The sequence below is a fragment of the Hydractinia symbiolongicarpus genome, chromosome 4 (assembly GCF_029227915.1).
Source record: "Hydractinia symbiolongicarpus strain clone_291-10 chromosome 4, HSymV2.1, whole genome shotgun sequence".
NCBI classification, from domain to species: Eukaryota; Metazoa; Cnidaria; class Hydrozoa; order Anthoathecata; family Hydractiniidae; genus Hydractinia; species Hydractinia symbiolongicarpus.
This window is the reverse complement of record NC_079878.1, coordinates 13402678-13414965: the sequence shown is the minus strand read 5'-3', so window position 1 is coordinate 13414965 and position 12288 is coordinate 13402678. Positions and strand designations below refer to the sequence as shown.

Sequence of the window (12288 nt, the reverse complement as noted above, 5' to 3'; positions counted from 1 at the left end):
TCTGGGTTAAATAAGACATATTTCAAGTTTTTTGCAAATTTCGAAATAAAAAATAGCACACAATAAAAAATAGCAGCTACGGAAATCATTTTAACATTTAAGCGATTCCTTTTTGAAGCCCTAAAGCAAGCAGAAATTCAACAAAAATGTTTTATTTTCAGAGCTTTGGAAGATCAGTTGGTAAAGATAATGAAACTCGAGCTTTCATCAGCACAAAGAGAATTTAACATGATCTTGCAAGACTTTAAACGATTTGACAAAGATAAGGAAGACGAATTGGAACTTTCCAAGGAAAAGGCAAAAGAACTTTTGGGAAAGATTGCGTCCTCTATGGAATTGAATTTCAAAATATATTCATTGATCCCCGATTATTGTGGCGATGCAACAATATCAACTGATCCTAATAACGCTCGTAGATGTGTTTCGCTGACTGAGTCTTTAGCTCATTTTTCCATCGCCGGTCAAGCACTTATGATGCAATGTGTTGGATATGTGGAATCGTCAAATATGTCTGATGAAGATAAAGCAAGTGTGAGAAGTGATTTGAAATTCAAAATCGAATATTACAGAGAAGAAGATCGTAAAGCTCTCATGTTCTACTTCAATCCATTAAACTCAAGGAAACAATGGGAAGTTTTGAGTACGGTGTATGAAAATACTCATAGTCACTTGGTTTTGATTCGATATCTGATCTCCATCGACAACGAATATTACACAGAGCACAATACTTTTCTCTTTGATAAATATAACGTGGTGTTATGTGAAAGGGAACATTTGAAAGGAAATTGTCGAAAGATGGGTGGAAAAATTAACAATGTTGTAAGTGGCAGGAGTAACGTCCTGCGATTCTTTTGCTTGCATATTTTCGAAAGAAGCTTTCTCAGATTTAATTTCATTAGTCGCTAAGCTATGCTTTTTTTCGATGTCAAGAATTGCAAGTGGGCTTTCGTTAGCGCGATGGATACAAAATATCGTTGACTGTTTGACCCTCCACTTCACTTTTTGTTTGCCAAACCTATCAGTTGTTTTTTGGTGATTTTTTTTTCTAGTTGAATAAGTTGTATGTTATGGTTTACGCGAAGCTGTTTAATTTCAGCTTTAAAAGCAAATGCGGTATATTTGTATAGTTTTGTACATTTTTTAGAAACTGGCTGGAATATTTTCTAGCAAGTAACAACTCGTTTAATCAATATAACAATACATGTCCACGTAAATTAGACAAATATAGCTAAAAGTGATAAAAAAATAAAAATTTGATCCAAATAGATTCTATAAGTTACACAGTAGCCACAAATTATCTGCATAAAAATTAATCGTGGCGATAATGTTTTTTTGTTTCTACTTTCTAGATAAGCATGTCAACATCTAGAAGCACTGGCTCCATGTTTATTCCTCCAACTCTGGAAATAATATTGCATGGCTACAACAAACCAACTCTTGGACCATTTAAAGGTTTAGCTGTGTATACTAGCAAAAACAAAATAAATTCGTACAATCGGCTGACACTAAAGTATTCTTTTGACGCTTCCGATTACGTCAGGATATGCACACCAAAAGAAGGTAACCAGTTTCTTGTAATATCACCTGATGACAAGAGAGCATGGGAATGGGGCTGACGAAAACATTTAAAATAATGCATAGACAGACGTTACAAGTTTTCCGGAATGCATTTAAATGTTTTCTTTAGCCGCATTTCTATGCCCTCTTGTCTTAGAGACAAGGTGCTTCGAAAACTAAGTTGTGTTAGCTCTTAAAGATGATTATAATATCATAATCCAACCTTTATTATCTATTTACCTTTATACAGACGACCACTGGTGCGACACCCTGGGAGAGTACACATACAAAGTCGATCTTTCTGATTTCCATGGTATTGATTGGACAGATGAAAACATTGGTTCAATTTATGTTCCAGCCAATCAAATGCTTGAACTAACAACTCAAGGAGGGAGTGGAGAGTTTAAAAGTGAATTGAAAATTTATGGTCCCTATACACTTCGACATATAGATGTGTGTGATGATAACTGGAAAAGAATGAGGCTTACTAAGTACAAGGCTGGGGTGAAGATGACTGGAACAAGAATAACTTCGAGTGGATTGACAGTAGTAATTGAAGAAAAAGCTGACCGAGTTGTGAGCAACAATGACGTTGTTTCTGCATGCAGTGAGCCTGATTTGGGAGGATTTTGTTTGCAATACGAAAAACCTTTCATTACCAAACGACATCATTTTCGACCATACAAAACAAATGGATATAAATGTGGAAATTTCCGTATCAAATCATTTAAGGTTCCACGTGGCATGGAGTTAGTTGTATGCATTGGTGATGACGAAGGGGGTGATGGACTTGCAGGCCCATACCAAGCAACGTATGAAGCAGAATCTTTTAATTTTAACAAGAAGGATAGCTTGTATGTTAATGTGCGACACATTGGTAAGCCTATGGAAGGTCAAGCAGTTTGCAAAAATAACAAATAAGACATATTTTGTACGCGTTTTAGTCACATTTTTATTATTGCTGATAGTAAATCTTTGTCCCCAATTCAAGGCTTTTCGCCAGTTTTAATTTTCATTTCGCGTCTATCTGCTACAGGGTGTCGAATAAGCGGAAGATAGGGATAAGTGGGAGGGGTGGGGGGAGGGCAGTGGATTTGCAGAGAGTATTAAAAACTGATAATTGAGGGGATGGGACAATTAATGTTGGAACAATTAAGGGAATATTTCGTGGAAAAACGGCTGCTTCTTTCTGTTATTAAGTTTAATAGGGGATTTGAATAAATCCAGATGATAAATACAAAAATTAATACTCGAGGGGGATAATAAAATATTTATTCTAGAAATTATTTTATCAAACAGATTTTATAGTTAAAATATTATGTAGCTATTAGTCTGTAAAATAAATAAATTATCTTTGAAGTACATTCTCTTAGGTAATTATTACAAAAAAGATAATTTTGAAGTTTATCTAAATGTATTCTACAACAGATTTTTGCCTTTCACAAGCACATGAAGGCATTTTTTTTAAGAAAATCTCTCAGTCTTATCTACGTCATGCACTTGTTTTTCTGGTACACATTACTGGGGCATGAGTAACATCTTTTAAAGCGTATTAGGTTGTCGTAGCAACTGATCACTTTTTTTACTTGAATCATCTCAAATCAAGCGTGACATGCTGATTGCTTTTTTTCTGCACATGACATTTCATATCCATCATTCTTCTTTAATTTTACCTCATTATCTGACAGAATTTACAATATTCTCTCCTTGTATTGGTCTATTAACGGTGCTTTTTCTCCTTCTCTTTCTTCTTTTTCTTCCCTTTCCTTTTCTTCTTTAAGAAGAGTCTTCCAGAAACATATTCCAGTACGTTGTCCTGCCAACGGATTTAAATTGCTTAATAAATAGTTTCGTTCTAAATAATCGTACCCAGGTCCCTTGTCATGAAAGTTTTTTAGGTAACCGAATCCGTCATGCACTGCGGCATGGTAAGCCATACAACCGTCATTATCAAATAACCATCGATGTATGATGGAGCCATTCCCTGGTCCAACTTTCCCTAAATATATAATGGAAGTTTAATGAACCAAAAAGTAATGATTTTGTACTTGTCAGTAGCTGATGGATAAACTGAGGGGCGTGTCCATTCTTCACATAATACATTTACTATTTCGTGAGTCCGTAGCATCACTATAAAATCGCACAAAGACAGGCTAGTATTATTAATATAAAAACATTACGTGTTTTTATTGCACGACGTTTTTCTTGCGGGCAGACATACCGTATACGGATGATAAAATGATAAAAAAGTCACCCGGATGAGGTTGCTAAGAAGAGTTGTTTTATCAGTGTTATAAACCGTCTTACCCACAGTAGGGTTTAGCATAACCCCAAATATTGGATCAAGCGGACCACCGCCATAACTTGCATCCACCCAATCAGCGATGATCTTTCCTCCCAACAACTGTTGACGAGTACCCCAGTACGAGTCATCCGATAAACTTTCGGATTCTTTCATATTGTGGTCAGCTAAAATATGATAACTTTAAGCTGTAAAATCTAGGGAACATTCCTGAAATCCTTTTGGATTTGGAAAATTGGAGCACAAAGTGGAATTTTTAGAGCAATCAACAAGCACACGATGTCGTAGTCAGGGAAATCGCTACAACGTCGTTTCGACGTCATAATTTTCGACGTCGTATTTCGTCCATACGCTGAAAATATCGGTATTAAATCAAAAAACGGTTACGTTAAGTCTAAGCTTGAATTGCCGCTGCCCATAATTGTTATACATCGCTTATGGAAACTTGAAAGTAATTGTCAAGTAAAAATGAATCTACAAACGACGCTTTGCGTAAACGGTAAAGAATTCTTAACAAAACTTGTTGTTTGACAGTGTGCGTGCCCTTTTAAAAAACAACAACGCGGCATAGTCGGAAATATTATTACCAGCTCGTGACCTGTAAACTGTGACGAATTGTTTGCTATGTTTTAATAATCGATTGAAACATTTTTTAGGTGATTCACCAGGGAATCTTCTTCTTCTGTTTGCTATCAACTTCAACAGGTCGATATAATCTTCACCAGTGCCATCGAAGTTTTGAGGATCTTCAAAACTTCGGATGTATTTATCGAGCATTTTCAACAGGGTTCCCAAATTTAATACGCTAGCGTCTGTGCACTCATCTGTATCCTGTGGATTTAAAAATAGATTAAGTTAATCGACTTCTCAGTTACATATAAATACTTCGATAAAGATCTTAGCAGATGCATCGGCGCTCGGCAAAACATATCAGGTTGACAATTTTCAATCACGCGAACAAATTTAAATTGGAGATATTTTTTGTGTTTGATATCAGTACATATTCTGAGACGAGAAAAAAAAAATAAAAAATGTATCAGTAATACAAAAAATAAAAGACATATTTTTATAAAGAATTGTTTGCTAACTAGAGGCAGGGTTTAACTAAAGTTTAATAGAAGTAATATTGGATATAGAATAGCTTATTTCATTTTTTATCATCAATTTAAGGGAATTTTTTTTATTAACCAAGGTACTAACACAAGAGCAGGATTGCTTTGAAAATCCGTGTAAAAATTGCGAGAGCAAAAATTGCCCACAAGCCTGCTCCTTTAGGTTTTTAATAAAATGACCATTTATGCCAAACATACGAAGAACTTTAACTTCAATCTAAGCAGTTGCATGAAACGGAGAGACCTCGGAATTAGGTATTATGAAATAATATACTTACACCATCACTTGTTTGTCCAAAAAACTTCAAGTGTAACAACCGCAGACAATAAGTTTTAATCGATGCTGGAGGAGGTTCATCTATGATGCCCATTTGTATGGCAAAACGATTCATCACCATGCCAGGATAACGATGAAACCATTGTTTTCGTTTGTAAGAGCTATGTAGACAGCCCATAATATGAAAGTACTTTTGTGCTTTTTTAAGTTTTGCTTAAAATTTTACAAGTTTCCACCTCAGTTTAAGATCTCTGTTTATCTCTTCTGGCCACTATGCATGTTTTTATGTACGGCTGAGAGTTATAATGATGTGATTTAAAGCATGTAAACAGATGACGTACAAAACTTGCCAAAATAATTAAACACATTATTCCTAATGAGGTCATAAATTATGCAAATTATACTTGTGTCTCCTCCGTGGGTGATCCTGTTATAACCCAGCACGATAATTTGTATGCAATGTAACTGACAATGAAAAAAAGGTGTATTTTTTTAAAAATTAGTCTAAGAGATGTCGGAATGTAGTATTTTCATAACTTTGCATTACGAATTGTATTAAATTCTAAAAAGGGGCATCCTTGAAGGAGTGAAATTGCTAAAATAAAACAAAGGTCGGCACATGCGTAGAAGTATTTACAATCGTTATGTTGACATTATCTTTACTTTAAATATTAAAGTGCAGTATAATTATTACATTGTGTAATGTTATATTAATTCTCAAATTTCCAGTCGTAATTACCTGATAAATGCTGTTGCCATGCAAACTATTGTTGTTTTGTTTTATTAATTTAACAAAAGTTGTGATGTCAGCTGACGCGAGGTGTTATAACATTTCGTACGCACGTAACAAGTGTCCAAATGTTTTTCTCATCCAAACGGTAGCAAGTCTATTTAATTTGCAACAGAATTTTATTTATTTAGCAACAAACTGTCTTCCTCCGAGGGCATTTGCAATAAGAAAAAAGTTTGATGTTGCTTTTCGATATCATGTTTTAATATTCGGTTTAGTCTAACATTCGATCGTCGAAGCGTCTCAACTCAAAATATCCACAATTTTATCCTGGAAAAATTTCGTTATCGAACTCGATCTCTGTCAGCTGTTGTTCTAAAGTGGACTAGTTTGGGCACTGGTAAAAGAAAAGTCTAATTGTCTTTCACGTGGGCCATTAACATCTCTTCCATGTTTTAAAGTTGAAGGGTCATGAGCTATGGCTGCATGTCAGTATTTTTGCTTTGCGCAGACCCAGATATTCGTCTTTCCGTGTCTCGAAGTTAGAGATACTTAAAGAGAGGACATTATCAGACTCTCTGAAATAAAATCATAATTTCAGTAACACGTGTAATGTCAGTCCAAGCATATCTTGCAGTATTATAAAAAAGAATGTGTTATTAACCCAAACCGGGACGGGGGAAAGTCCCCCTCTAATTTTTTGTAATAACTTCTGGAAGATACCGTTAAAAGAGTTGAAATTTGGTAGTTTTTCATAATTTTTAGTTAGCTTGATGAGGAAAGTCAAGGAAATTTGTTCGACATGGCGTCTGTTGTCATGGTGACGCATCTGTTATTAGGTGGTCAATGATAGAAATATAAAACAACATTTTAAGAGCAATTGTATCAAAAATTTCGCACATCTAAATCATTTGCAAGATTTTTTCATGTTTCAAAGTTCATGTTCCACCGATTTAGCCTTTTTTTCAGGTTAGGTGATATATGATGATCTCATCTCGGACAAAATGATGGTCTCCTATTTTTCTAATTGGTATTGTTGCACTACATATCCGATTCTCCTTGTTTAATTTCGACTCGCTATCTGATACGATATTTTCTCTTTTATTCTAACAATGGTGCTTTTTCTTTTTCTTCTTGTTTTTCTTTAAGAAAAGTCCTCCAGCAACATATTCCAGAATGTTGTCCTGCAAAAGGATTTAAGTTACTTAATAAATAATTCCGTCCCGAATAATTGTACCCAGGTCCTTTGTCATGAAAGTTCTTCAGGTAATTAAATCCATCATGCAGTGCGACATTGTAATCTCTACTACAGTAGTCATTGACAATTAATAATGGATGATTCAGTGGTCTAATTTTCCTAAAGGTATATTAATTAAAAAGCAATGATGTTGTGAAGTGCCACTAACCCTCTTTCCACTTTTTCATGTCAGGAGCGTGTGGTAACTGTTGCCATATAAAAACGTCTTACCCACAGTAGGGTTCAGCAGAAGCCCAAATATTGGACCAAGCGGACCACTGCCATAACTTGCATCCACCCAATCAACGATGATCTTTCCTCCCAAAAACTGTTGACGAGTACCCCAGTACGACTCATCCAATAAACTTTCGGATTCTTTCATGTTGTTCTCAGCTAAAATAAAACTCCAAAGTTCTACAAACCTGGAAACACCCCACAGCCCAAGCGATGCCTTTTTCTGTAAACGGTAGAAACTTCTTTTAACGAAATTTGTTGTTTGATAGTGCGTGACCCTTTAAAGAAACAACTGCTATAGTTTTAAATTTTCCTACCAGCTCGCGGCTTGTAAACTGCGACAAATTGTTTGCTATGTTTAGGTTTTAATAATCGATTGAAACATTTTTTAGGTGATTCACCAGGATCATCTCCTCCTGCTCTTTGCTATCAACTTCGACAGGTCGATATAATCTTCACCGGTGCCGTCAAAATTTTGAGGATCACCAAAACTTTGGATCTATTTATCAAGCATTTTTAACAGGGTTCCCAGATTTAAGACGCTAGCGTCTGTGCACTCATTTGTATCCTGTTGTTGATACTTATGTTAATTACGTAATTGTGTTAATCGAATTAAAATGTGTCTGTTCTAGCGCTCAGGTGAAACAAGGAGTCTCCTTGGGCGAACCAAAAATTAGTTTTAATCAAAAAGAAAGAAAATCTCCAATAAGTTGATTGAAAAAAAATTACACATAAAGAATTACCTAGATACGAGAAAAGTAAGGGGAACGTATTTTAATTACAGTGGAACCCTGGTAAAGTGGACGGCATCTTAAACAAACAGTTCTATATGACAGACAGGTGGTACTTGGAAGAACGGATAGATCTGAGGCTAAACTGTTACAAAATAGCCTCTAAATAGCGGACACCATCGGGACCTCAAAAAGGTGTCCGCTATAAACCCGCTACATAGAGGTTCTTCTCAAAATGAGCTCAAATTTTTTCAAAAACTACCCTGGGGCTATTAGAGCGTATTGAGATCGACCGTAAGGTGTATCAAGAGACTGGTTTCGGGAGAAGAAAGACAGTGAAGACAATATTTGAAGGTATGCTTCCTTTCTTTAAAAACTTAGATATTTGAGACACAATCCTTCCCAATCTTGAAGTGTTCCGCAATCACTTGACATCCCATTTTTGGAATGTTGTCTGCGTAAGCGATGACCCTCATCTTTTTGTCCAATGCCAAGTTTTTTCGTTTCAAACAAGCAGAGATCTGAAACTTGCAGCATATCCCTTCCTTATTACTCTATGGAAATTAACCGGGGAGGTGAATACGGCCTGGAAATCCCTGCAAATTTTCGTTTTTATGGCCCTGAAAAAGCCATAAACTGTCTGAAAGACAACATACCAAAGATTGAAGAATTATTAATCTTTACAAAAATTTGTTTAGTATGACCCATTCTTAAGCCTGTCCGCTGTAGAGAGGTCAGTTCCAGGGGGTAATGTATTTATATTGACATTTTTCTCTTTTGAACATTTACAAGTTTTTTTTTATTTACACTTTCAAATACTTTTTTATAGGTTTTTTGCCTCAAGATCAAGTCTATTTTTCTATTTAAATTTTTGCTATATTTTTTACAAAATCTGTGTAAAGCGGACAACTCTATAAAGCAGATATTATTTTTTGCACAAATGGTGTCCGCTTAAGAGAGATTCCAATGTACAGTCATAAAACGGACATGTAACAATTTTTCTTGCACTAAATAAAATCCTCACTACAAAGTGGACATGATAAAAATAGAAACGAAAGAGAGACGAAAGAAATATTCATCAATGTTTTTCTATTTTTCTAGCTCAAATACAATATAGCTTGGACAATAAAAGCCGAAGCATGTTATGTACAACCACAAGAAATATTGCAAGATCTTTAACTGAAGAATCGAAACCAATGACAATAAGTTCTAATCGATGCTGGAGGAGGTTCATCTATGATGACCCTTTGTATGCCAAAACGATTCTTCACCATGACAGGATAACGATGAAACCATTGTTTTATTTTGTAAGAGCTATGTAGACAACCCATAATATGAAATTATTTCTTTGTTTTCGCTTAAATGTTGTTTATAATTTTTTAGTTCAAGTTTCCATTTGTTTAAGACTTTTATTTACGCGCCACTAGACATGTTTCTTATAATGATGAGTTTAAAGCATTTAAATAGAAATGACGTATTACACTTCCCGAAAAATTAAGTACATTAGAAGCTTTATGTGTATCGCGTAATTTTTTATGAGGTCATAAATTATGCAAATTTATACTTGTGTCTTCTCCGATGACAATTAACTACCAGAGTCTTGTATAAATATCTTGTATAAGAATCTTGTATAAGAATCGGCCCTTTTTACGTCATCCCCTAAGCGTTACTGATTGCTATGTAGAACTTAGTGCACACCATATTTTTTGCATTTTATCTTATTAATGCCTTAGAGATGGTTTTTACGCAACAACTGTCTCTTAAAATTAGGGGCCGTTCTAAAAGCCAAAGAATGAGCTCTTTAGAAATAAAAAACGCGGTCCTAAATGACGTTTGACCAGAGCCTGCGTTGAAAAGACCGTCGTAAAACAGCCCGTTCTGGTATAAGGTAATCGACCCACTTGTAAATGCTACATTACCAAACGTATTAAAATCTTGAAATGTGATCTTCCATAATTTGAGTACATGTGTAGACACAGCCTCAATTTACTGTCGACATATTCTTACCAACCTTTTCCCCAGGGTCTTCTGACCTCTGCGCTGTTATTACGAAGTGGCCGCGCTATGAACTTCATCAACTAGGCAAAATGCCCTGGGAACGAGGTTGGATTTTTACTTTAAATATTCTACTGTTGTAAAGTTATTACACTGATGACTACGATAAAAATGAGTCATGTTATATCACGTCTCGGATTTTTAGTAGTAATTACCTAATAAAAGGTGTTGCTAAGCGACTTATTGTTTATAGTTGTCGTGTTAATTTAACAAAAGTTAGTGCCAGCAGAGTCATATGTTTCGTTGTCAGCTGACACGAGATGTAATAAGCTTTCGTACGCACGTAACAAGTGTCTAAAAATTGTAATCAATTCAAGTGTCTTAATTAAGCTTTGGAAAAAAGTTTGAAGTTTCTTTTTTCATTTATTAAGATTCAATGGTCTGTTGTTAGATGTAACACATTAACGCTAAATGTTTTCTTAAGTTAATCTAAGATTTCTCTAAGAATACATCGTCGTTGAATTCAATTTCTGGTTATCTGTCGTTCCAGAAATTTTGGACAACACATATTGGACCTTTTCACATAACACATTTTTTGCTCTGTTTACATCCCTTTTGCCCTTTTTTAATGTTGCAAGATGTCTAATGTTCGATCATAGCCGGTGACATTAAAACATGGGTTAAACCACCTCCGTCCTCAGATTTTTTGCCGAGAGAAGATAGCGAAAAATATTTTTTCCGTCATCTCTCATACCAAAAAGCAAAACACACCTTTAGATGAGGGTGTGGTTAAACTACCGCAGAAAAATTTTTTTTTTTTTGCAGACGCAGAAGTGCGTCTTACAGTGTCTCAGGGTCGGAGAGATTGGAAGAGAGAAAACAGCAGTAATGATTAGACAACCTCGTTCCCAGGGCATTTTTCCTTTTTAATTAATTTGATGGCGGCAAAAAGGTGTTGGCCACTCCGTAATAACGGCTCAGGGGCCAAAAGACCCTGTGGATTGGGTTGATGGTCAAGCTCTTCAAAATGAAACTATAACTTCAGTAACACGTGTAATGTCAGATGACGCATACATCTCCAAAATCGTGGCTTTTCGATAGTTGGTAATATTTCAGCTGTTTTTTCTTCTTTAGTGCCATTCTACGATTGTTTTCGATATAACCTGAATTTTTTCCTGAAGTTTCAACAACAGTTAACATCATAATTAGCATTATCACAGCCAGCTTAGAATCTAACATTTTCCAGGCCACGCAGGTTGCTTAGCAGAAATACATTAGGCCGGAAAAAACAAGTTCAAAACTTTAAATAAATTTTTTGTTTATACAAGTATTTTTTTTTTATCTAATCTTGCGTTGTTTTCCTCATTCCTCTTCAGCATCTATCGTAGCTTACCATTTTTGATTCGTGCATAGGTAGATGTGACAGGCGACGAAGTTGATTAAAATGAGCTTGAAGTGGCAAATTGAAGTTAGCAACTTAAACCCCAGGTCTCCTTATTGTCACGACTTGAAACAATCTGATTCGGAATTTTTATGATCTATATTGTTCCCAGCGGAAAGTGACTTACCGTGACTGCTTCTTTGGGTGTGGCTACTTCGAATAACATGGAATGGCAGTGCCATTTTAGAAAGGGTAAATGGCGGTATAGAAATCTAAAATACAAATTTGTTTGATTTACTTTTTGTTTGCGGTGGACAGACCGTAATGCGCCCAGAATACGTCAGGTTTGTAATTGATCCATGATATTTACACTGCTGGGCGCTTATTCGCAATGGGCGTTAATTTAAAGAAGGATGGGTTTTTATTGACCAGGAGAAGTGCAATATAAAAAAGTTAATGTTTGTATTGAATTTAAACGCGAACATTTTAGAAAAAAGTTTAAACAATATATTGATTTAAAAAGAAAGTATTACTTCTCTGTGAAAATATTTTTGTTGCCTAGACATGGTTATCAATATTTCAAAATTTTAAAATGTTTATACGGGAATGCTTATTCAACCAAACAAGTTTACATTCTTTGACTTTTACTCTTTTTTGCACTTCTACTAATAAATTCTTAGATTGGCAATTTTGTAATCATCATTTGTCATCGTTCTTTAGAAGTTCCATTTT

At 35.2% G+C, this 12288-nt stretch overlaps 1 protein-coding gene across 1 annotated transcript; it reads right to left on the bottom strand.

The window, feature by feature from the left end:
- Nucleotides 1–2814: 2814 nt before the first annotated feature.
- On the bottom strand, nucleotides 2815–5959 carry LOC130641407 (uncharacterized). Its single transcript, XM_057448203.1, has 4 exons — nucleotides 5250–5959; nucleotides 4447–4690; nucleotides 3865–4026; nucleotides 2815–3556 (listed from the first exon to the last, which is right to left on the bottom strand). The coding sequence occupies exons 1-4, from the start codon at nucleotides 5424–5426 to the stop codon at nucleotides 3249–3251; spliced, it is 891 nt and encodes a 296-aa protein (XP_057304186.1). The 5' UTR covers nucleotides 5427–5959; the 3' UTR covers nucleotides 2815–3248.
- Between the last annotated feature and the right edge of the window lie 6329 nt (nucleotides 5960–12288).

Excerpts from the sequence above, each read along its gene's own strand:
- LOC130641407 (XM_057448203.1), bottom strand. The coding sequence starts at position 5,426 with ATGGGCTGTCTACATAGCTCTTACAAACGAAAACAATGGTTTCATCGT. Across the intron at positions 4,691-5,249 it reads TTGGACAAACAAGTGATGGT|GATACAGATGAGTGCACAGA; the intron begins GTAAGTATATTA and ends TTAAATCCACAG. Across the intron at positions 4,027-4,446 it reads AGTTTACAGGTCACGAGCTG|CTGACCACAATATGAAAGAA; the intron begins GTAATAATATTT and ends ATCATATTTTAG.